General features: G+C 53.1%; 1 protein-coding gene across 3 annotated transcripts in view; it reads right to left on the reverse strand.

Annotated features, from left to right (window-relative positions):
- Positions 1–652: 652 nt before the first annotated feature.
- The window catches only part of Klhl25 (kelch like family member 25), a 32,230-nt gene continuing 9,513 nt past the window's right edge, over positions 653–23,369 (reverse strand). For 2 of the 3 annotated variants that reach the window (XM_046436847.2, XM_058577084.1), the window contains exons 2-3: positions 7,479–9,282; positions 653–1,724 (exon numbers count right to left, since the gene is read on the reverse strand). In XM_046436847.2, coding sequence (XP_046292803.1) covers positions 7,503–9,272 — 1,770 coding nt within the window. In that variant the 5' untranslated portion in view covers positions 9,273–9,282 and the 3' untranslated portion in view covers positions 653–1,724; positions 7,479–7,502. Of the gene's footprint in view, positions 1,725–7,478; positions 9,283–21,653; positions 22,696–23,369 lie in introns of those variants that run through there. The other variant, XM_046436837.2, reaches the window with a different exon arrangement.

The following is a 23,369-nucleotide window of genomic DNA, read 5'->3' on the forward strand; positions in this document are numbered from 1 at the left end:
TCCTTTGTGCTGTGAGAAGTGTGCTTTATCTCGGCTCAGCAGCCCACAGGGTCAAGGGCCACTCCCTGCAGGCCTGCAGATCTTCCACCAGCTACAGGGCCCAAGAGCCCCAAGTTCTCCAGCAGTATAGCCGCCTGGGGCGCAGCCTGAGAGCACAGGCTGGCCTCTGGGAAGGGTAGGGTGTGGGGTCTAAGGTACCACCGGAAGCAACTGCCACTTCCAGCTCTCTCCTGGTGGGTAACTGATTATTGGAGCACATCTACAGGCAAACCCAGCCCAAAGTCCCACTCCCCAAAAGACACCCACAGGGGCAGCACCAGTGTAGAGGTATGGGGACATATGGGGTCATTAAGTAACTGGTCTGTACCCCAGTCTCTATCAGCAGCATAGCCCACTTGAATCCCACTCCTGAGCCAGACAGGCAGCACATGCAAATGGCAGGTGGCCTGGGAAGCCACAGGTCAGGGAGCCCTGCCCAGCCCCCTACCATGGTACCATGTCCCTGTTTCCCTCAGATGGTGGATAGGATGAGTGAAGGATGAGACTGAAGTCTGACACCAGGTGTCAAGCTGACCTCCATGCAGTCTGAATTCTGGGAGTACACTGATGAGGGGCTCCCCAAGAACTAGGAAGTGAAAGCAATAAACAAGTGTTTGGCAATTCTCTCGGGACCATTCTATTACTTTCTGAGCTCACAGAGCAAATGGGTCAGGATGCAGTGTCACTAGTTACAAGGACAAACCGCCAGAGAAGACAGTGGGCTCTGGCTGGAGGCCTGTCACCAACCTCCTACTGAGACGAATCTGGCCATGGAGTATCTGTAACGGATGCCCTGTGGTAATTCTGTTATCCCCAGCTCACAGCTGCCCCTAGTCTTAGAGGGCAGGGCCACCACCTGAGGACAGGTGTGGTCTCCCGAAAGAGCCCTTGGTGCTGTTGATGGATGCAGTCCCATAAGGAGAGGGAGTCACTACTGCCTCTTAGGGTGGGCTGAGGGGACAGTTCCTAGGGCCTCGAGTCTTGCTGAGTTGACCCAGCCTCCTAGGCACAGCATCCTGGGGCCAGGTCCCCAGTGGACTAAGGTTTGAGGGCCTCATGGGGCACTGCCCACAGGAATCTCCCCTTTGGCCTTGGGGGTCTGAGTGCATGTACTAATGAAGACTTGCGGATGTCAATGAGGTCACTAGGTGGGGTTTCTGCCTTTATGAAAGCCATGCTGTTTTCTCCTCTGCAGCCTTCTGCTCACTCTCGTGGACATGCCTCCCCGAGGTCTGGGACAGCAGCTGTGGGTGACATTACAGCCTCCCAGAGAGCAGCCCTAGAATCAAAGGCTGTGCCATCAGTGCTAAGTGACCCAAAGCTCTCCTGTGCTGCCACCCCACCCCTTCTCTGACCTTGACCTCCCAGCCCAAGTCCAGGACTTGCTGACAGATGACCTCGAGCCTTTGCAGGTGTGTCCTCCCCAAAGGCCCAGGGGAGTTTTGCTGGCACCCCTGTCCTCTGGCTGCTCTTCTTCCATGCAAACCACTCGAAGCTGAAGAGGCTTCCAGGGCCACAGGACGCTTGTCTTGTCTAAAGCTCAGAACAGCCTCAAGGTTGCTGCAGCCTGGAGCTGGTGCAGTCGGCTTCTGGCCACTCGGAGAGCTCTGCACTGTGGCAGCGGGGTCAAGGCCACTCTGTGAAAGTGAGGGCCGCAGCCGCGGGGCAGGAGAGACACGCAGAGTCTGTGGAGGAGAGAATGGGAGAGAATGAAAGAATGAATCAGTGGCCCTGTTCTTCTGTCCTAAACTGGAACAAAATCAAGAGGCTACATAACAGTGCTGGAACTCGGGCACCGACAGCAGAAGCCCAGGATAAGAACAGGGCTCTTCCGTCACCAGCTGCACGGAGGTTTCCTCACCTGCAATGTGGGATACCACCTATCTGCCCGTCATTCATCTCAAACCACATTCCCTACACACTCTGTTAGGCACCCTGGAGACCTTGGGGCACAGGAAAGCAAACAGACACAGCCACTGTCTCCATCCATGTCCTTGTGGGGGAAACCACAGACTTGTACAAATAATTATACAGAGAGAAGTGCTACAAATAACAAATTTAAAAATGAGAGTAGAGCCAGGGCCTTCATTTTATTTTGGTGGAGGACGTGGGAAGTGAGTAATATTTAACCTGAGACCAGAAGGATAGGCAGGAGTAAGCTAGAGGGGAACGGCAGCCCAGACAGAAGGAACAGCATGTGCAAAGATCCTGAGGTGAGAATTTGGCACATTTGAAAATATAAATAAAAGTAGGCTAGTGAGGCAGAAACACAAGGGCAGATGGAGGGTCTGCAAGAAGGGGGGAGGGCAGGCATGTGGTCGGCCATGCTGTTAAGAGGAATAAGTGACAGACAGGCTGTGGACAGTAGCCAGCAGGCTCATGTGTGCTGTAGACAAACATTTACTGCACAGCCTCTTGACTCCAGGCTGTGGGGACACAGTGGGGACCAGGTGAGACTGTCCCTATGATCGGGAAGCTCACACTCTTGTGCTGTGTTCTCTACCAATACACCCCGCTTTGAGCAGCAGTGCTTCCCCTGGAAGTGAGGAGATGCCTTCCAGAGAAGCTGAGAATCCAAGGGCTGGGAGAGGCTTGTGGGGAGCAGCCTTGAAGCAGGGAGAAGAGCTGACTTGCTGCTCTGGTTCTCAGAGCTCAGCAAATCCTTACCCTGAGGGGGATGTGGCTGGAGCTGTGAGCCCAGGGAGACATCCCCTGGCCAGGCTGCAGCTCCTGAGTGAATTTAGACAGACACACCTTGCAGGACAGAGCACTGAGCCCGTGGAGGACCTGGAAGAGAGGGCGAAGCCCTCAGGGCAGCAAGGGAGAAGCCCCCACAAACAGATCTGCTGGGCAGGGTTTCTCAAAGGAGGGTCCCCTGTATTAAGGGGAGGGGTTAGAACCCTCCATGAGGGTCTTCTGGTGCACCTGTGTCCACTCACAATTTCAGTGCCCAACAAGCTCTGACTCTGCTCAGCCCTGGAAGTGCTGTGGGCTCCGAGGCAGCTCTAAACCAAGGAGTCACAGCTGAGTCCCAAATGCCAGGCTGCCCCAGGGGCTCCTGGGGCACAGGCAGGCTGTGCTCCCTAACAGCCCTGCCCATGCAGCCTTCACTCCCAAAGGCAGAGGCAGCACAGTCTCTGCAAAATATCCTGGGTGCTCCAGTCTCAGGGGTCTTTGGGCGTTTGCTGCATTTAACCTGTACATCTGTGCTGCCTAGCAGCTGCTAAGACTGGGAACACAGGAGCTTTTATTTAGTTGTACGTTTCTATGTATTTAAGTAACATAGTTTAAAAAAAACCTGAAGCCAGCACTGCGGATTCCTGCCTGTAGGAATCCCCACCTCCAGTGCCAGCAAGTTTCTAGATGCCTGTGCTGGGCTGGCACGGTAGCTGCTGTGTTCTCAGTGGACTAGTGGAGGCCCCACAAATCCCTCCAAGTTTCTCCCAAATCACGAGGCACCCCTCATGATGCTCTAGATGGCATCACCAGAGCTCCAGGGCCTGGCTGTCAAGGTCCCCCTGAGAGGGCCGTCCCAGCCACTGGGCCCCACCTCAGCATATCACAGGCTGGCATGTGGGTCCCCTCAGGGCAAGGCCCCACTGTCACCAGTGCCAGGGTGGGGGCTATGCACCCCTGGCTGCTGAGAGGGAGAGATGGTGCCCTAAAGACTGGGCACCCGGGGAGCCGCAAGCCAGGCTTCTGTGCTCCCTCTCCCATCCCCCAGCTGCTCTCAGGCTCATCCCAAGGTCGTCCCTGAGGGGGCCTCCTAATTCTTGGCAGCCTCTTCTCTGAGGCCTGGTTTCCTCCTTGTAAAATGAAACAAACCTCCGCCGTGGAAGATGGTCTGGTCGACCCCACTGCCTGGGCAGCAGGCGCAGCCAAGGCCCGGGCTGAGGGCTGCTGGTGCAGGTCTGCCTGTGGACTTGCACTGCCCTATGGAGACCCGGGTGCCATCCTATTCCTAGGCTTCTCACAGGCACAAGTGACCCCAGGCTCCTGGAGGGACAGGCTCCCCTAGTGACTGAGCTGAGACTGGAGCCCCCGAGCCCTGTGAGGAGGAGACGAGCTCTCATGGCCTGAATGCCAGCACTGATGTCCTGAAGCCTGTGAGGGACGGAGGTGGGAGGGAGGGACATGGGGAGCTGGAGAAGAGGTAAAAGGAAAGGACGTTTGTGGCAAGTCCACCCTCAGCAGGCAACCCAAGGAAATGGGGGCACACCTAGCTCCAGGGTCCCACTGCCAACCATCCCTAGGGATGTGGATCTTACTGTGACATTAGAGAGAATGTGCTGGCCCCAGGGGTCAAGGTCCTGATGGTGCTCAATTTTCAACACAGCAATGCCCTGTCCCACTGTGCTGCTGAAGGGCCACTCCATGCCTTGCAGGACCTGAGGATGCCTGGTGACTCTCCCCAGAGATGCCTGCAGGGGTGGGGCATGCCTAGGGCCCAGGTCCGGCTTCAACCCTCCCAGGATGGTCACCCGATGCCAGCTATCGGCTCTCACAGTCATGTTGCCAACCCTGTGGTAGCAACAGATATGACAAGTTGTTCTGGGAGGACTAGGGAAGGACAAAGATACTCAGCACAGACGCAGCCCCTAGCAAGAGCTCCACATGGAGCAAGGAGGCCACCAGAGGTGCTGAGAAGCTGCCATCTGCAGGGGACCTTGGCTAGTGGCTCCTGGAGCTGCATCTGCACAAGGCACGATGGATGGAGTTCTACAGGCACAGGGAGAGCTACATTTCTGGGAAGGACCTTCATCTGGACCCCCACCCGCTGCTACTTGCCAGGAAAGGTTGGAAGAACAGGAGAGGGACATGTAATTGGGGGGAGAGGGCTGAGACCATTTCTAGGTGGGGTCCTGGTTGGTGGCTAAGTTGGGGGCTCTCCTCCAGCTCAGTCCACTTCTCAGGGAGCCAAGGGCAGGTATGGATGGCCACCCAGAACATAGGAAGGGCCAGGCAAGTGCCCTGAGTGTCAGCTCTCTGCCCTGCTTGCTTGTCTGTGAGTGCTGCTCTCCTGAGGAGAACCTGCCTTTAAGTAGAACCTGCAGCTGTCCAGGCAGGAGAAGGGGCATAGGAGCAGCCACCTGCAGAGCCTGAAAAAACCCAGCATTGACCAGAGGGGACAGGAGTCAGAGGAGGAGAGGTCTAGACAGAGGGGGGCTACAAGGAGGACTCCACTTGGCTGCTAGGGCCCACGAAAAGGACACAGAGCCACAGCTGGGGCCCAGAGCAACCTGGAGCTCCCACTGCAGGAGCTCAGGACGCCTGCAGCCTGAATGCCTTGGGGACAGGCTCTGGAAAGCAGGGTTTGGGAGGGCTTCCTAGGCCCATCTAGGATGAGCTGGCTCTTGTGCAATTAGCCCACTTCCTCATCCCTAACGTGGGGCTGATAACAGCATCCCGCCGTGCACCAGGGAAGACTGACTAAAGGGACAAGCCTCTGCAGCACTCTGGTGGGCATGCGAAGGTACCCGGGTTATAGCAATTGCAACTGTGAGGATGGGCTAGGGACATCAAGGCCCTTGTAGTACAGTGTCCCAAAGCTGTCATCGTGATATCATCATCCTCCCCCTCAGAAAAGCAGCATCTGATGCTGGCCCCTCACTTGATCTCTAGCCAAGTACTGCGAGCAACACAATATCCATTCCCACTGTCCAGACAGGAAAGCAGAGCCCCGGGCATGGAATAATCTGCCCAGCGTCAAGCAACCAGTAAGAGTCAGAGCCAATGTGTGCTTCCCTTCTGGGAAAGCACAGAAATTCCTGAAAACTACAAGGTTTGCCAGGTCCAGCTGAGCTGCCCCCACCCCAGCAGGCAGGGACAGGCAGCAGGGACATGATCCAGGGGTGGGCAGCCTCCCTGCTCCTACCCTTCCCACTTGAGTCCTGTCACCAATCCATGCGCTCAGGATTCCAGGGATGGACAGAGACACACACACCCTCCCCTCCAGTCTAAGCGGGGCCTCCACCTTGCAGGTGACCTAACACCCCAGGTTTCTAAGCCACCTAGAGTCAGAAAAGGTCATCAATCAGAGATGTCAATATCCTCCTTGAAGCTTACTCCCCATGGGACCAAGAAATTTGGCAGGGTAAGATTTTTCTCCCAAAGAAGAACGCAGATTAAAACAAAACAAAACAAATCCAAAAGGCCTTAAAGAGAACCAAGGGCAGATCTTACACAGGCTGAGCTTGGCACCCTGTGCTTACTGACCTGATGCCTGCCAGGCCCTTTAAGTGATTCAAAGGCTTGGCTGGATCTCATTTAAGGGCTGAGACATCAGCTTTTGTTTAGGAGCAGTCCCAGCTAAGAAGGACTGCTGTCACTGTGTACAGCTTTCAAGCACTTGTTTCTGCCTATTCATTGAGGAAATTAATATTTTGGCTCTGGCTACCTCCTGGCACAGTTCCTATGACCTAGGCTGAAGGGGTCTGGGCCTGAGCCTGCACAGGGGGTCTTTCAGCCCTGTAAGAGCAGGAGGCGGGTGGGGCCAGGCCAGAGCTACGTCGCTGGTGCAGCTGGGGGAATGAAAACATCTTGGCCCCATGCAGGAAGGCTCTTCCAGGCCTCCTCTCCTGCTGCTAGACTACACCTCTAGCTTCCCATGCCCCTGGGGGCCACCCTCCATTCTCCATCCTAGGTGTGCACAGGAGGAAGGCTCTAAGATGGGACATAGGACAAGAGCTAATGACATGCCAGCCTTTCCCAGGGCCTTACTATGGAGAGCATGTCTAGCATCTAGAACCCTTCTCTGGTGCCTAAGAACCCACCACCCTTGCTGGTCCCTCCTGGAGCAACCTGCCAGGCTGGCTTGGACACTCCCTTCTAGTTTTGGTACTTGCCACTTGATGTTGCCTCTGACCAGCTGCAGAAAAAACCACACCCCCTTCAGAAGAGGTGGGGCCAGAGCAGACCTTCCTCCCACTGTTCCTTCCCCTCACTAGACTCTTGCCCATCCCAGACCTGGCCTAAGTCCTGGTGTCTCCTCTCCCTCCTTTCACCCTCCTGAGAGCCTAATGTGTCATACGGCTCTCTCTGTCTGTGGCACCTTTACTGGTTTCCATTTAACAATTTCTCAAAACCGTGGTCCTAAGAACAGAGACCAACAGACTCATGGGCACCTGCTCCATGGCAACCCCCACTCTGAGGCCTGGAGGAATGGCCTCCCTTAATTCACATGCCCACCTACCTGCCTGCTATAAGGAAGGCCTCCTCTCCAACTCACGCATGAAACAGAGAGAGAAATTCCCTGGCACACCAGCAAGCATGCCACCCTGGCCTCAACCCAGGGTCACCTGTCCCTAAATCCCAGTCATCTGCTGTTCACCTAGCCTTCCCTGGAAGACACAGCAACCATTATCCAGAGTGGGAACAAGCGGAAGTGTGTCTCCCCTGGTCCTTCTGGGGGCTCAGAGCAGTCCCAGGCTGGGGCTCACCTGGCTGGGCTCTGCAGGTGCTCCTCATGCCGGCAGGTGCTTCCAGGTGCTGACAAAGGCCGTGGGGATGAGTGAGTAGGGCACGGTGGTGATGCAGTTCCACGTGTCCGAAGTGGGGTCATAGCAGTCTAGGGTCTTACATCTCTGGGTTCCAAAGTAGCCCCCGACCACATAGAGCTTGTTTCCTGAAGCCAGGGCATGGCAGGACATACGCTTGGCAGTCATGTCACCGATCCGTGTCCACTGGTTGGTCTCACAGTCGAAGCGGTAGGCTGAGGCAGCTGTGAATTCTGTGTCACCTCCCATGATGAAGATCTGGCTGCCCAGGACAGCAGCAGCTGTGTACCGCCAAGGTTGGGGACACTCAGCCTTGATAGTCCACCGGTTTTCTGATGGGTCGTAGCATTGGACTTTGGATACCATGTCTCGGTGGATGCTGGTCCCTCCAAAAACAAAAAGCTTCAGCTTGGCGCTTACCACTGCAGCGTTGCTGACACCGTCCCTCAGTGGGGCAACCATCGTCCACTTGTTGGCTCCAGGGTCATATTTCTCTACTTGCTTCAGGGAGACTGAAGGCGAGGCCGGGAAGACACCGGCCAGGGACGTGTGTCCCCCTACTACGTACAGACAGTTCTCCAGCTCTGCCGAGCCATGGCCAAAGCGAGCGATCAGCATGGGTGCTGCCTTGGACCACTCCTCATGGACAGTATCATACACCCAGACATCCTTGGAGACCCCATTCTCGGAGCCCCTGCCTCCTGTCACATAGACCTTGCAGCCGATTGCAGAGGCACTGAACTCCTTCCGGGGGCTGGGCAAGTCTGCCTTGGGGATGATCTCCTTGGCCTTATGGTCCACCTGGTAGATCTTGTCACACATGAAGGTCTGGCCCCCCAGGATGAGCAGCGTGTGGCCTGCCTTGCGTGGCCGGGCACAAGGGCTGGTGACCACCCCATCATTCTGCAGGATCTTGGTCTTGCAGTGGAGGGCCTCGTCTATGATGAGTTTGGTCCGCTCGTCCGCCATGAGGAGGGCCTCGCCGGAGACCGCCTCCTTCAGGCAATCCGACGGCAGCAGGGCCAGGCGCACACTGCGCAGGAGCTCGGGCAGGTGGGCCTTCCGCTCCTCCAGGTCGTGCTTCACCCACTGGAGGATGGCTTCAAAGACCACCCGCTCGTCCTCGGTCTCCAGCTCATCGCTGGAGATGAGGTCCAGCAGCGTGTCCTTGGACAGGCTGTTGAAGTCCTCGCTCTGCCGCACGGTCTCGAAGTGCACCAGGCACATTCGCCAGGAGAACTCGTAGAGCCGGCGGCACTGGTGGGCGTCGGACAGCAGCATCATGCCTAGGCAGTTGGAGGGGAAGAGGTTCTTCTCCAGGAACTCGGCGGCCGCGTCCCGCACGTCATGGAACTGCAGCATGTCGCCGGCCTCCAGCAGCGACTCGGCATTCTCCTCGTTGATGACGATGCGGGAGGAGTAGGCAAAGTCCAGCAGCAGCTCCAGCACCTCGGGGTGCAGGTTGTCTTGGAAGTTGACCGTGTCATCCCGGCTCTCCCGCAGGCCGTGACTGAACATGGCCTCGAAGTAGCGGCTGGAGGCGGCCAATACGGCCCGGTGGCAGGGGAAGGCCCGGTCGCCCGCCCAGAGTGTGACGTCGGTGAACATGCGGTGCTTGCGCAGCGTGTTGAGGTGGGCCAGCACGCAGTCGGGGTGGGAGGCCTTGTGGAAGAGGGTGATGTTCATGGAGCCCGTACTGCTCCGTGACTTGCGGGTCTCGTGGACGCTGACCGACATGGTAGCCAAACTGCAGGGGGAGGGACACAGGTGAGAGAGGCCTCTCCTGCCCACAGGCCCTCTTGGTGGCCCGGCCTTCAGCCCCCAGCCCCCAGCCCCCAGCCCCACACACCCTGGCCTCTCCTTCCCCTCCACTCTGCTCAGCTCTGGCAAACCATCCCCACTCCTTAAGCTACACCTCTAAGAACAATGGGCACGAAGGGTCTCTCTCTGCCCTGGAGAAACTGGTTTTGTTCCTAGGTTGGAAACACTAGGACACATCTTTGGGCTAAGATGAGCCATCCCTGGGGTAAGCTCCAGCTAGGGCTGCCTCTCCTAGTGAAGAGCACATGGGAGGCATCCTGATTTGTGTAGACAGAGGCCAAGGGAGCGCTCAGTAGCATGTGCCCTTGACCACACTGCATGCTCAGGAGTCCTTGGTTGAAGGGTCTCTTGTGAGCCCCATTGTTTAGTGAGAGCAGCCCAGGCTCAGAGAGGCAGAGCAGCTATACCAGGAGCCAGGGCCAGGAATCCCATGCAGGCTGTCCACTTCTGAGGCCCGCCTCTACCCTCAGTTAGCATATGGAGGCTTGGATTCCTGGAGAATTTGCCATGGGGGACTTTTAAAACATGTTCCCTAGGACCAGTGAGCACCCCAGCAGAACCTTCCATATTCCCACCCCCATTCCCATCCTGTGCTAGGCTGCAAACAGTAGGAGCCAAACACCCCCTTCTCCCCAAATGTTCAATGTGGATATGTTCTCCAAATCTAGGGATCTGCAGAGACCTCTGCACCTAGCTGGGATGAGTGAGGGTTTGGAGGTGAGGCCAGTTCACCAGTGACTCACCCTGGGGAGCAAGACAAAGGCCTGGGATGACAGTGAGACACTCTCAGCACCAAAGCAGCCATAACACTCAAAGCCTACAGTCCCTTCCTGATCCCTCTAGGTAACTACAGAATCTTGGCCACCAAGGGTGTGTGTCTCCTGCCTCCTGTTCTGCTGGGCACCGCAACTGTGCAACTGGATTGGCAGAGGTTCACCACCTGCTTCAATCTGGAGGGTTCAAAGCACTTTGGCTTTGATCCAAATTCAATTAAATTTGAATTGGGGAAAAATTCCAAAGCATTTTAAAGTCCAGCAAGACCCAGTTTAGTGTTGTCAAAGGAAGGTCTCACCAACAAGACAGGAAAAATCACAGGCTTCAAGAAAACGCAGCCAAGAAGCAAACTGCATTCCTGCATCCTGACCCCCCCAAAGCCTGTGCTGCTTTCCTCCCAGTAGCAGTGGTGGGCACAACGAAGTTTCTTCTTCACTTTTAATTTTCAAAAGTATATAACTCCCCTTGCCCCCACCCAAAGTCAATTTTCTACTTAAGTATAATCTGGTAAAGGAAGGAAGCGATTTCATGCTTCAGTGAAGTTGTAAATTAGCGTCCAACTTCGTTTTTCTCTCTCCTTCCTTGGCAAAGAACCAGAGAAGCCACAAACTAATGTAATCAGAGCTGCATGGGTGAAGTCCCTGCTCCTGTCCTTGCTGCCTAGGCCCCCAAGATTCTGGCAGACCCTGGGACCTTCCACAGACACTGCTACGTGAAGCTGCACACCGGAGGTCATGAAGTTCACCTGCCTGGGAGTGGGCGCGAGGATGCTATCGGGCTGTATACAGGGATCTCTGCCACTCCCACACTCTGCCTGGGGTACCTCTCCCCTTCTCTGTACCTCAGTCCTTTTTTCTCTAAAGTCAGATCCTCATTCAGCTCAGGCCTCTGAGATTCCCTCACTGGGCAATTATTTCTCAAGCCTGCCCTGAAGCTGAAGCCCTAGCTATGATAGGGAGTCATGGAGGCTGAGAGGCTATGCCGAGCGGTAAGTTGGAGGCTTTGTCAAGGCCCCTGACCCGTGGAAATTGCCCAATATGAACTGTGGACCCTGCAATGCGTTTCCCCAAATCTTGCTGTGATTGCTAAATCCTCATTCCAGCTTCTACTCCCTCAATCCCTGGCCTCTTTCCCCAGCGTGGCCATTTACCCAGGAGCCCTATCCTACCCCCCTCTCCGTGAGGGCCATTTTATGAGGCAAGTGTTGCCTCTGATTTGTAGACCAGGTTGGGGGGGCAGAATGTGGGCTCCAAGCCAAGGACTAAGAAGGACTCTGGGACTCTCAGGCCCAAGCCCTCTTCCCCCCAGGGGCATGTGGGGCTCCACCAGTTATGCACAAGACCTGACCCCTGATGGGCGGTGAGGGTAGAGTTCTTGCTTTCCCCACGGCCATGCCGTGAGGACAATATACCCCAAGCTTGCAGATGGAGGCCTGAGGGGTTTTCTGGTGTGGGCAGTGCCTCACTTGCAGTAATCCCCTCCCTAGCCCCTTACAAATCCCAGGTCTGTGCTCTTCAGGCAGGTGATCATGGGCTGCAGGGCCTCCACACTTGTGTTCACAGGGCACTGGTGAGGACATCCAGGTGGAGGCTCCATTCAAAGGGGTTATAGGTAAGCTCAACAGACTGAGGAAGTCCCAAAGTGGGGTTAAATCCCAACAACTGCCCTGAGAAGGCCATACAGTAGTGACCTCTTCAGAGCCCGAGATGACCAGTGTCTTGCTAAACTCACCATGAATGACTGCTTGATAACAGACACCAACAACCCTCACTGTACCACAGCAGGTTCCCGCTTCCCATCAGCTGCCAGCCTGGGGGACCCTCTGGGCGGAGAGCAGCAGAGGCACCTGCCTGGCTGTTTCTCAGCTTCCCACCTCCTTTGGACAGCACCTGCCTCTGGGTCAGTCTCCCAGTGACAGTAGCCATTGCCTCACCATATCCCAAGTGAGGCACTTGGACCCAATATTCAGATAAGGAATACTAAGGCCCACACACATTCCAAACCTGTTATTTAGTATTGTCTCCCTAGCTGCACAGGAGTCCAGCAAAGCAGGGACCATGTGCAGTGCGCAATGATGCGTCTCAACACCCAGCATGAACAGCAGTCCCTCAATTTGATGGAATGGACCCACCTGTCCCTTTCTCTGGTGGTGAGACAGTCCTGAGACACATTCAACACACGAAACTCACTTCACATAGCATCCAAACTGACTGCTCCCAGATGCTGTCTAGACTCAGAGGGCAGGAAGACCACGGTGGTGGTGAACGCTGCCCAGGTGGCTGCAACCACGTGTGTGCATGAAGAACATTGGCTGTGTGTCACTGAACCAGCAGGATGCCCCTTCCTCATGCTGACACCTGGCTATTCTCTGGGTGCCCGCTGCCTCTACCCTCCTCCACTCCAGGGTGGGCATTTTGTCCTCGATGGCTCAAGAGGCACATCCCGCCAGGCTTGGCCAATCAATCTGTGCCCATGACCCAGTGGGGATGGCCTCACTCCACAGATGGGCCTGAAGACTACTCTATGGTGTGTACAGAACTTTCAGGAGAGACACAGGCTTTTTCTCCTCACTGGACTGGACCAGGGCTGGGAGCAAGGCGGATGATGGCTCTGTGCATGACGGAGTCTGAGGGAGGACAGCAGAGCCCCTCATTCCTGCAGGGTTACTCCTGATCTGCACTCTCTGTTGAGGTCAGAAACCTGCCACCATGGGTCCTGGCTGGGACAAGGACTCACAGGGAAATCAGTTAACTGAGGCTGCTGGCCTTGGTAAGGGGTCTTCCTGCGTATGTCCCTCTGTTCTTTCCACCTCCAGGGAGCCCAGCCTGGCTCTGAGGAGACTGCTCTTGTGTGTTCAGGGCTAGTTATGCCCCAGCCCCTGCCACAGGAGTGCAGTGTAAGGCAGAGTCAGTAGGGGGAGGGCAACCTAGAGGGAAGAAGCAGTCCTGTGTGACCTCCCAGCAGCCTCCCCATCTTTGGTGGCCACCATCAATCAGACACTCTCACACTATAACTATGTCAGAGAGGTTGTGATTATCTAAGCATTGCCCTAGGGTTTGATGAATTGAAGGCACAGAGCACAAGTGCATATCACTGCAAGGCCACAGAGCGGCAGTTCATCATCCTGCTGAGAGGACCGATCACCTCAGACAAGGCCACTCGCACACCCTGCCTGGCGTCCCTACCTGCAAAGGAACTATTAAAATGCACCCAATAACAATGTGCGCAGCCCATATCTCTTAGTGCTCTTGGGAGGTTAGCCAAGTGCACAGTGAAACAAAGTAACTCAAATGAAGGAGGCAAAAAGTAACAAAGCGGGTGAGGCCTTCAGGAGAACACCTGCCACAATCCCGGGACTCCAGGGCCGAAGGCTCCACTCTGAAGGGAAAATGAAGAGGCCTGTAAAGCTGCTGCTGGCTGATGCTCTCTGGGAGGCCTGACTCCAGGGCACAGCACCAACCCTGCCTCACCCCGCTCCACCTGAGGAGCCAGCAAGCCCTCTGAGTCCACCATTCCTCACCGGAGGCCAGTGGGGTGGGAGACGCTCCCTGCTCTGCTTTTGGGTGGCTCCTGGGTGTGGATAGCTCAAGGCCATGTTAAGAGCTCAAGGCTGCAGCAAACCCACATGGCTCTCTGGTTCAAGTTGGAAAAGGGGCCGTGTCTTCCCAACGGTGTGCGGGTCTCTGGGTCCAGACGTCAGCCTGAGAGAGGAGCATGCAGCTGGACCTCCACCGCACCAGGCTGGGTGCTCTGGTACGGTGAACAAAAGGCACAGTAGTCATGGCAACGGCAGGAGCCAGCACTGACAGCAAGGCAAGCCCTGCCCTTGCTGCCCAGGTAAGCACCGGGGGAGCCAGGACGCCAACAGGACCACAAGAACCTGGGCCCTGCCACAGCCCATTTCCGCCATTCCCGGTTTCTGTTGTTGTTTTGCGGTTCTGGGGTTTTACTCCAGGGCTGTGGAGCATGCTGGGCAAGCGCTTCACCACAAGCACATTACCAGTCCTTCTGATTTTGAGACAAGGTATCAGTAAGTTGTCCAGGCTGGCCTCCGCAATCCTCCTGCCTTGGCCTCCTGAATAGCTAGGATTAAGGATGTGCACCATGGCACCTGGCTCCCCCACCCCCCTACCTTTTTTTTTGGGGGGGGGGCAAGCACTCTACCAACTGAGCTATATCCCCAGCCCACGGCTCCCAATTTAATGATAAGAAAACAGAGGTTCCCACCACACTCCTGAAACACTGGCCTGACTGCATTTTCTGAGCTCCCTACTCTGAGAGGGGTGTGTGGGGGTCACAGCAGGGGAAGGGAAGACAACAGAATGATAGAAGTCTCCCCTCCCACCTCCCTGGGGAGCCCTGCCCTGTCAGCCCCCCCTCCTGAGGGATGGCACTGCAGGCTAGGGTACAACCAGCTGCAGGGACAGGTGGTCTTCGGCCTCCCTAAAGTTCAGAGAGGCTGTTCCCAGGCCAACCATACAGAAGGGCAGTGCCCAGAGGTGGGGGGCCCTGGAGGTGCCCCTGTGAAATCAACTTCAGAAGCAGAGGAGCAGCTCAGGGGGCCAATCCCGCCTTGGAAGTGGAGTCCGTCGCCCCAGACTCTCATTGCCCTCTCTTCCTGTTTGCAGTTCTGATCACCAGAGACACCAGCAGTTGTATGCGAGGGCTGACCACTTGGTTCTGACTCACCGGCCCTAAGTTTCCTGAATTCCACGTACCACCTGCCAGGCATAGGGGTGGCCTGCACTTGGGCTGGGGTGGGAGGGCAGGATGGAGTGAGTAAGCAACTGAGCGCACAGGGTATTCTTACTTCCTGCGTGTGGGGACAGAATCAAATGGTCTACAGAGGGACAAGAGGGTGGGCCCATCTAGGCCCTGCAAATGGATGTGAGCTGACACTCAAGAGCCAGAGCAGGCGAGAAAGGAGGGCTCCAGGCAGAGGATCAGCAAGTGCAAAGGCCGGGTGGAAGTGAGGCTTCAGGAAAGAGAGAGGGGCCTGAGAGAGAGGGGCCAGGGAGAGCTCACGTGGGCGAGTGGGGCAGACACACCTCCCACTCCAAGGGGGGCTCTATGCCCCTGCCTTGAGCCTGGGCAGTTTCTGGGACTACCACTGGGAACAGGGAGACACTGCCCGTTCCAGCTGAGTTCTTCGGAGACTGGCAGCCTCCACTTCATCTCTGTAAGGCTCGCTCAAGGGGAGGCCGGCCCAACTGGAGGGAAGGCAGACTACCCCTGGTGGCAGTGCTGAGGAAGCTAGTGCCGGCCACAGGGCGGGCAGGAGCTGCCTGGCCTCCCCTGCTGTTCTGGCCACCTGGGCTCGGGAGCCACCATGTGAGTGAAGGTCCACCTTGGACATTCCAGTGGTAGCAGGTGCGAGATGGAGAACAGAGGACCCCAGGTGGGGGCCGGAACTGGGGTCCCAGCCTCTGACCTCACTGACTATAGTGCTCACAGGTCAATATATACAGACAGACAGAGAGCCACACAGTGTGCAGTACTGGGGACTGAACCCAGGGCCTCACACACTCTAGGCAAATGTTCTTATCACTAAGCCCAGGTCACCCAATCTAAAAATCTGAGATAAATCCTAATTAAGCACCTGCTGGATATCACAGACTGTGCTGAAAACCAAAAGAACAAAAATCAAGATGTCCGGGCAATACAAAACACACATGGGTGCTGGGAGATGGGAGAGGTAGCGAGTAGTTTGGAGCTGTTCTCTCAGGGTATTCTGCCCCAGTTCCACTAATATAACTGTCAAGGAAGTGCTGAAAAAAGGTCAAAGTTTCTCAGTGCTAATAGTTAGGAATAGGGATCCTGAAGACAGCTCAGCCATTACTGTGCAAACTTAGGCAAGTTAACTCACCTCTCTGGTCCTATTTTCCTCAATTATAAAGTGATGATTTAAAAAGCAGCTACTTTACAGGATTGTTGTGAGAACTGGCTGGGATGTCAACTGGAAACCACTAATAGCAGCACTGGCCTAGCAATGCTTACTGGGTCAAGCTGCTTTACGGCCATTGTCACTACACTGTCACCATGTAAATAACAGAGTAGATACTACTGGATTACTCTTTCCCCAACTTCCTCTTTGGATAAGGGGGGGTTCCCTGGACAATTTTTAAGTTTGTTGATTTTTTTTTTAATCAGTATGTATTATTTTACAATTAAAAATCCTGAAGATCTCTGCCAAGCCTGTCGGATCTGGGTTAACCCTGAGACCGCACTGGCGAAGGACTTAAGGTCTACCAAGCACCCTCCACGTGTAGGTCAAGGCACTGCGACATATTCCCAGGAGAGGCTTTCCCACCTGTGGCTCCTGCCCAGCCCTGCCCCCGTGTCCAGCTCAGGAAGCCCACAAGGGCACAGGGTCATCAGTCCTTTCAATTTTCCAATGGAAGCCAAAGCACCCTTACTGAGCACCCAAATCTCACTGTTAACTGGAAGTAAAATGAATGACTGCTGTATCTGAATCGGAGCCACAGAACATTCTAGTGAATTATCAGACCACGAGTCCTTTCCCCAGATGTTTCTGCCTTTCAAAGGCCTTCAAAAAAGCCAAACAATTACAAAAACCCTTTACACACATACATCTATTCAAAAAGCCGCAGGGCTGCAAGGGAGCTCCATGGGGACTCTTGTGCTTAGCAGGCCCGAGGCCCTGGGCTCCATTCCCAGCGCCCAAGCCAAACACCAAATCTGTGCACATCCTGGGTTTTTTTGTTTTTGTTTTTAAGATGCAGCTGATCAGAACTATTTATGTATTCCACTGTATGTGCATTTATTTATTTTGGTTTTGAGCTTTTTTATTACGGGAAGAGGTTCAGTCAGTTGGCCCAGTGGTAAGATGGCCCTGCCCTGGGCCCCCAGCCGTCTGTCCAGGGCTGTGCTAGAATGCAGAGTGGGTCTAGAGGGTCTGGAATAGAGAGACCATCACTATACAGTGTAACAATAGGCTTCCTCTTCAGGGGGACCCCAGATGTCCCTGCATCAAACAGCTCCCTGTGAAAGGCGGGATGGCAGGCCACCACCCCTGAGCTTCCCCTAACAGAGCAGAATCACACCCTCACCCAGTCCCAGCATGGGAACAACCTGGTCTCCACCTGCTGTTCTGAGGACCAGCTCAACAGTGTCATGGCCCGCTCATACCTGCACCTCCCAACACGCAGGGCCTAGGCAGGCAAGGAATCCCAGGACCTGCACGTGGCCCCCACTGCCAACAGCCAGGGCTGGAAAAGTGGCAGGGACAGCACGCATGTCAGTGCAGCACCACTGCAGCTTCTCACTGGACTTAGCCAACGTTAAGCACGCTGGTGGAGGCCAGCTACCAAAGATCCTGTGATCGATGGTCATGTCCCTGGCTGACTGCAGCCACGGTGGTCAGGGAGTCGGAGCTATTATTACAGGTTGATGGGCATTATTGAGATTGATGTCTTCCCTAAGGAAGGTTCACTGTGCTGGGCCTGACCTGGGCAGCAACTCTGTCTTGCCAAAGGCGGTACAGAGCTGGAGGTGAGGGGTCAAGGCTTGTGGAACCTGCTGAAAGATGAAGCAACACTTGCTGCAAGAATCAGTAGGTCAGGAGGGATTCTGGTCAGGCAGGGAGTCAAGACATGACTGCCATGTACTTAATTTCACACTGACCATTTTACGTTATCAGACTTAATCCTGACAACCAAGTACAATATGGTCATGACTGTTTTAGTCAGAATAAGTAAGGTTACACTGCAGCAACAAACAACCCCCAGACTTTATAGTGGTTTCACAGGACAGAGATTTATTTCTTGCTCATACCACGTTTTGTGGTTGTAGTAAGCATTCACCTTATCACTGTCACTCTCACCTTATTCCTGTCACGCTCAGGAAACCAGACAGAGCTGCTACCATGTCACCAATCACTGTGCCAAAGAGAGAAAGGAGGGCTCTGGAAAGCATAGCACTGATTAAATGCCTGGCCTGGGAAGGATACACACTCTTTCTGCTCACAACTCACCTGCCAAAACCAGTCACACAACTTCACTGGCCCGCAAAAGAGCCACAAAGTGCAATCCTACCATATACCCTACTATTTCTGCAATTCACAGATAAAAAAGCCATTATCATTAACGAAGAGCTCTGTGTGGTAACTAATCTAATCCCTACCAAAGCCTTAAGTGCAGCTGAACCTGCACTTTACAGGTTAGGAAACTGGACAGAGAGACATTAGGAAACTTGCCCCCAACCCCCTGGGGAGTGGTGGGCAGAGCCCAGGATTCTGGCTCAAGTCTGTTCCAACAACAGCACTACACAGCCCAATGTCACAAAACTGGGGAAGGGGTGGCATCTGAATCCATATCCGATTCACTCTTTCCCCTCTACCAGAGGGGACAGAGAAGAAGGCCCACAGAAGTTTACCACCAGCTTCTGGCACCAGGATGATGTCCTCTCTATCTACCCCAAGGAGCAGCCTCTCACCAGCCTTGGCACAATCAGTACAGCAAAATCTTTAGGCAAATCAAGGCCTGTACCCCAAGACATCCACTGCAGGTAAGAATTCATGTCTCACAGGCTGGGGATATAGCTCAGTGGTAGAGCACTTGCCTAGCATGCATGAGCACCTGGGTTCAATCCCCAGCACTGCAAAAATAATTAAAAAAAAAAAAGAATTCACTTCTCTCCTGAGCAACAATGGGTCCAGTGGGATGCAGAATCTCAGGTCATTTTGTGTTCTGTGTTCAGACCCCACATGAGAAAGGACATCTTAGGGAAGGAGCCTAACCTCTCCCAGGGCTTTTCTTGCTACTCGAAGGCACCACATGGATTTGGCCAGTTCCTCATCAACCTATCTTTTTTAGAAAAGCTGTCTGGCTAGGAAAGAAGACAACAGAACCCTCCCACGGGAGCAACTGAGTGGGCCACACACCCAGCCCAGGGCAGATGTAGTCACAATGGCCAGTGCCCTTCTGCTCAGACAGCTCTGCAGACCAAGGAAGGAGGCCAAGATGAACTCAGGAGCTCAATCTGTTGTCTTTTACTGAAAAATACAACACAACAGTAATGAGAAAGATAACAGTCTTGTTTTTATGTACAAAGCAGATACACACAGTACACTGAGAGACACACAGGTCTACAAGGGTATTAAAATTTAATGGGGGTGGACAAATTTAGAAAAAAAGGTTGAAAAATATTTTGGGGTGTGGGGTGCTAACAATAGAAGTCTGAGAAACATTGCAAACAGAAGAACTCTTTCCAGTTTGGTTTCTTATTGTCAGCTTTTATCCACAAATAAACAGTTCTGAATTGTTGCAATTGGGCTGGGCGCATGGCTCAGCAGAGAGTATACCGCTCAGCATGCATGAGGCTCTGGGTTCCATCCCCAGCATCACATAAAATGAATAAATACATTTGAAAATTGTTGCAATGACAGATACTGTGTTACACTGTTTTTACCTTAGCTTTTCACAGAATTGCCATTTTCTATCCTACATTCAGTACTGCGCAAAGACTGTCTGAAGGCCTACTGTGGGCACATGCTGAGGAGCCACAGGAATCTCCTGGCACCTCAACGTCTGTGGTTGTCAACTATAAATTTTAATGTCTCTGAAATATATAAGAACCATAATTTATTATCTATTCACCCGTAATTTTTTGAATTTTTATCCCCAAATAACATCTTTGCTTTGGCTGAATTACTGTTTTCTCTTGAGAAAAATTCTTTGGAGAATGATGGAGATTTGATGCCACACTGTCCTAAAAGTTCCGCTTCCCAGGTAGGCTGTGCCAAGCCATGCTTAAAGCCCTCCAACAAAGAAGCTTCTCCCATCCAGGGAGGGAGGTACAGGCCCCTCCCTGTCCATCAGGTGTATGGCGGGTGCCATCCAACCTCTCCAGGTCACATCCCACTCCCATCAGCTCAGCAGGGCTGCTGGACTGATTGTCCCTGTCCCCCAGAGCTGGGAGTCATCTGCCAGCCCAGCTATGGGTCTAGGCAAGAGCAAAGCCAATAAAAGGGACACCACTGCTCTAGTCACAGAAGGGTCAAGAGCCCAACACTCGGGCTCTCCCATCTGGTGAAACAGCGTAACCAGAGCAAGCCAGAGAGAAAAAGAGGGACGTGAGCACAGCTCCCTTCAAAGCAAGCACAGCATCCCAAGGGGGTTCCTCCCTCCTCTTCAGGACTACCCGGCCCTCTGCAAACAGGCGCTCCCTCCTGCTGTCTAGTGCCACAGATGGAACCGTTAAAAGCACGCTGGCCTAGATATCACTTTCAATGAGCGGCCTGGAGAAAAACGAACAAATCAGAGAGCAGGGAAAAAACAAGAGTAAAGCACCAGCAGTTGTTAGCAGTAGAGCTCCTCCCGTCTCCAGAAGCTCTGTTCCTCCCTAGCTGTGCTGGTGCGAATGGTACAGCTCCTCCTCTCCCCATGAGGAGAGCACAGAGTAAGCAGGAGGGCAGAGCCTCTGTGCGGGGAACCTTACAGGTACTTTCGCTGGGTCCTCTCAACTTCTTTGCAAGGCATCACTGGCCCGATAGTACAGATGTGCAAACTCAGGTGCCCAGAAGATAAGTGACCTGCACACATCCATGGTTTAGTTGGAGTCAGTGCTCAAGGCCATGTCAATCCGGGACCCCCAGCGTCCCAGCACTCCCACTTCCGTGCTGAGACCTGGGCCCCACATTTACATTCTCAGGGCTTCAGTTTTCTCATCTGTAAAATGGACATGAAAACTACACCAACCATAAAGGACTGCTGAACAACTAAATAGGGGAACTGGATATACACAACTCAACACAGAGCCTGACACCTGGTGCCAGCTTTGCAGGGACTTACAGGAACATAGTCACTCTTAGATTGCTTAATCTAGGATCTCTTTATAATGTAAAAATGATTGAGGCCCCCAGGTACTTTTGTTTATGTGGTTTTGTCTATTGAGATTTACCATATTCAAAATTAAAACTGAGAAAAATGTATATGTTAATTAAAAAATAAAAATAGGGCTGGGGGGTGATCAGGTAGAGCCCTTGCCTAGCATACACAGACCCATGGTTCCACCCCTAGAAGGAAGAAGGAAGAAAGGATCAACCCATTATATGTTGTTTTAGTCAGCTGTCCATGGCTGTGACATAATAGCTGAGAAAAACAACTTAAAGAAGGAAAGATTAGAGCTCATGGTTTCAGTTTATGGTTAGTTGGCTCTGCTGTTTCTGGGCCTATGGCAAGAAATAGGCAGGGAGCATGTGGTGGGGGAAAGCTGCTCATCCCATGGTGGGCAGGAAGAAGGGCAGTGTCTGGAGACAAAATATCCACCTTGAAGGCATGCCCCCAGTGACCCACCTCTTCCACTAGGTCCTACTTTACCTTTAGTGGGTAAATTTCCACTACCTTCCAATAATCCACTGGGGACCAAGCCATCAACACATCAGACTTTGGGGGACATTCCAGATTCAAATGATAACATCTTAGCATAAATAAGAGTTGTTTTTTATAAATTAATTTAAAAAAAAAAAAAAAACTATTGACAATAGTAGCTGGATTCTCCTACCTGCTTTTGTACTTGACCTGCTGAGTTGGTTTGATTACAGGTTATGAAGCCCAGTCTCCTGTGGCTGGACAAGGCAGAAGATTTTAAGAGTCTTTTTGGATCACTGTGGACACACTTCTGTGATATACTACACTAAGACCTGACATGTGGTAGCTTCTTTAAGGCTTGTTGCAATGTGGAATCTGAACCTCTGTCTATGAACTTTTGTACTCTGACATTCTCCTCCACTGGCCTGTCCTGCACTTTGAACGGATCGTTTACCCAGGCATGATTTTGTAACACAGTGCATGGGTCATTTGGAAAACACTAGTACAGAGTTATGCACCCAGAAGAGAATGAGTGAACAAGGCAAGCATCATCTTAGAATTACTGTGAAAATAGCTTTGACCTGTGAACCCTCAATCTCACTTTGAGGACGCTGCATGGCAGAACTTTCTTAATCTCCACATTAATCATGCCTTCTTTTAAGAACTTAGAGCAAGAAACTTGTGTAGAAGTGTGGGGACCTGTATGGGGCCCTCCATTTCCCCCTCCCCCAGTTTGTACTACCACATAGCCAGCTGCCAGGGGATCCAGCACCTTCTAACCCACAGGTGGCCATCACCTACTAAAACACTTGCCCTGCTCTGTTCCTCCCTTCACTAGCAGAAGGCTTCCTATCCCATGGACCACCTTGATCTCCTCCAAAACAACAGTACTTGGTGGTTTGCAGAGGGCAGGGCCTTGGGCAGCAAAAGTACACCATGCATGGGCTGCTGAGCTCGGGCATTGCAGTTGATGATTCTAGGTCTCTTGAAATTACATATGTATGTATATTTATAGCAAATACATGGGTATCCATAAATAGTCACTTGCTCATGTACACTTTTAACATATCGCTGAGCCATCAAGTTCCATTAAACCTTCCATGATGGATCTGTGCATTAGGTTTTCTTTTCTGGTCCTACCTTTATTGCTGCAGACTGGGTTAGCCCAGAGCCCCTGTCCCCACGTCTCCCCTCTTCCACTAATACAGTACCAGATGGTTACTTGTTGACTACCCTCCTGCTCAAAAGCCTGATAGGAGGCTTGGCATCTGAACCTCATTCAATCTGTTGCCCCTGTTCTAGCTCCACTGCCCACCCTAGCCCCTCTTCCTCCATAATCCTTATCAGGTCACGCACTCTGGTCTTCACATTTGTTCATCAGTACAGGGCCTTGTACATAGCAGATGCTCAAAAAAATTAATGCAATGATTAATTCCTAGGTACCTACAATATGCCAGGCCTACAAGTGCCAAGGATGTGGTAAATAATAAAGCACCACTGTCTTCTCTCCTGGAATTACCATTCTAACTCCCTCTGTTTCTTTGCTGCATGCAGTATTGTCACATTTCTCCTACTGCTGGTCAGCATTCTTCAGTTCTTCATGTTGCTGTGTATTGTGCCCCTATCTATATTTACAACTCCTCGAGCGAGGACATATTCTATGTCATATTAGATGTTCACATTAGATTGACACATTAGATGCTCAATAAATTCAGTGGAATGGAAAGTGGATTAACCACAACATTTACTGGAGTAAAAAATGAAAATGATCCAGAGATCTGTTAAACCCACATAAAAGGTCCCCAGAGTCTGCCATTTGAAGTATGATTGACATGTTTCATATGTAAACATTTTAAATGCTAGATGGGGAAAAGCCACCCTCAACCCTGTTCTGGATAGTGGTCCGTAA

This window comes from Marmota monax, unplaced genomic scaffold (assembly GCF_021218885.2).
Source record: "Marmota monax isolate L192 unplaced genomic scaffold, Marmota_monax_Labrador192_F-V1.1 WCK01_AAM20220418_F8-fsc00005, whole genome shotgun sequence".
NCBI classification, from domain to species: Eukaryota; Metazoa; Chordata; class Mammalia; order Rodentia; family Sciuridae; genus Marmota; species Marmota monax.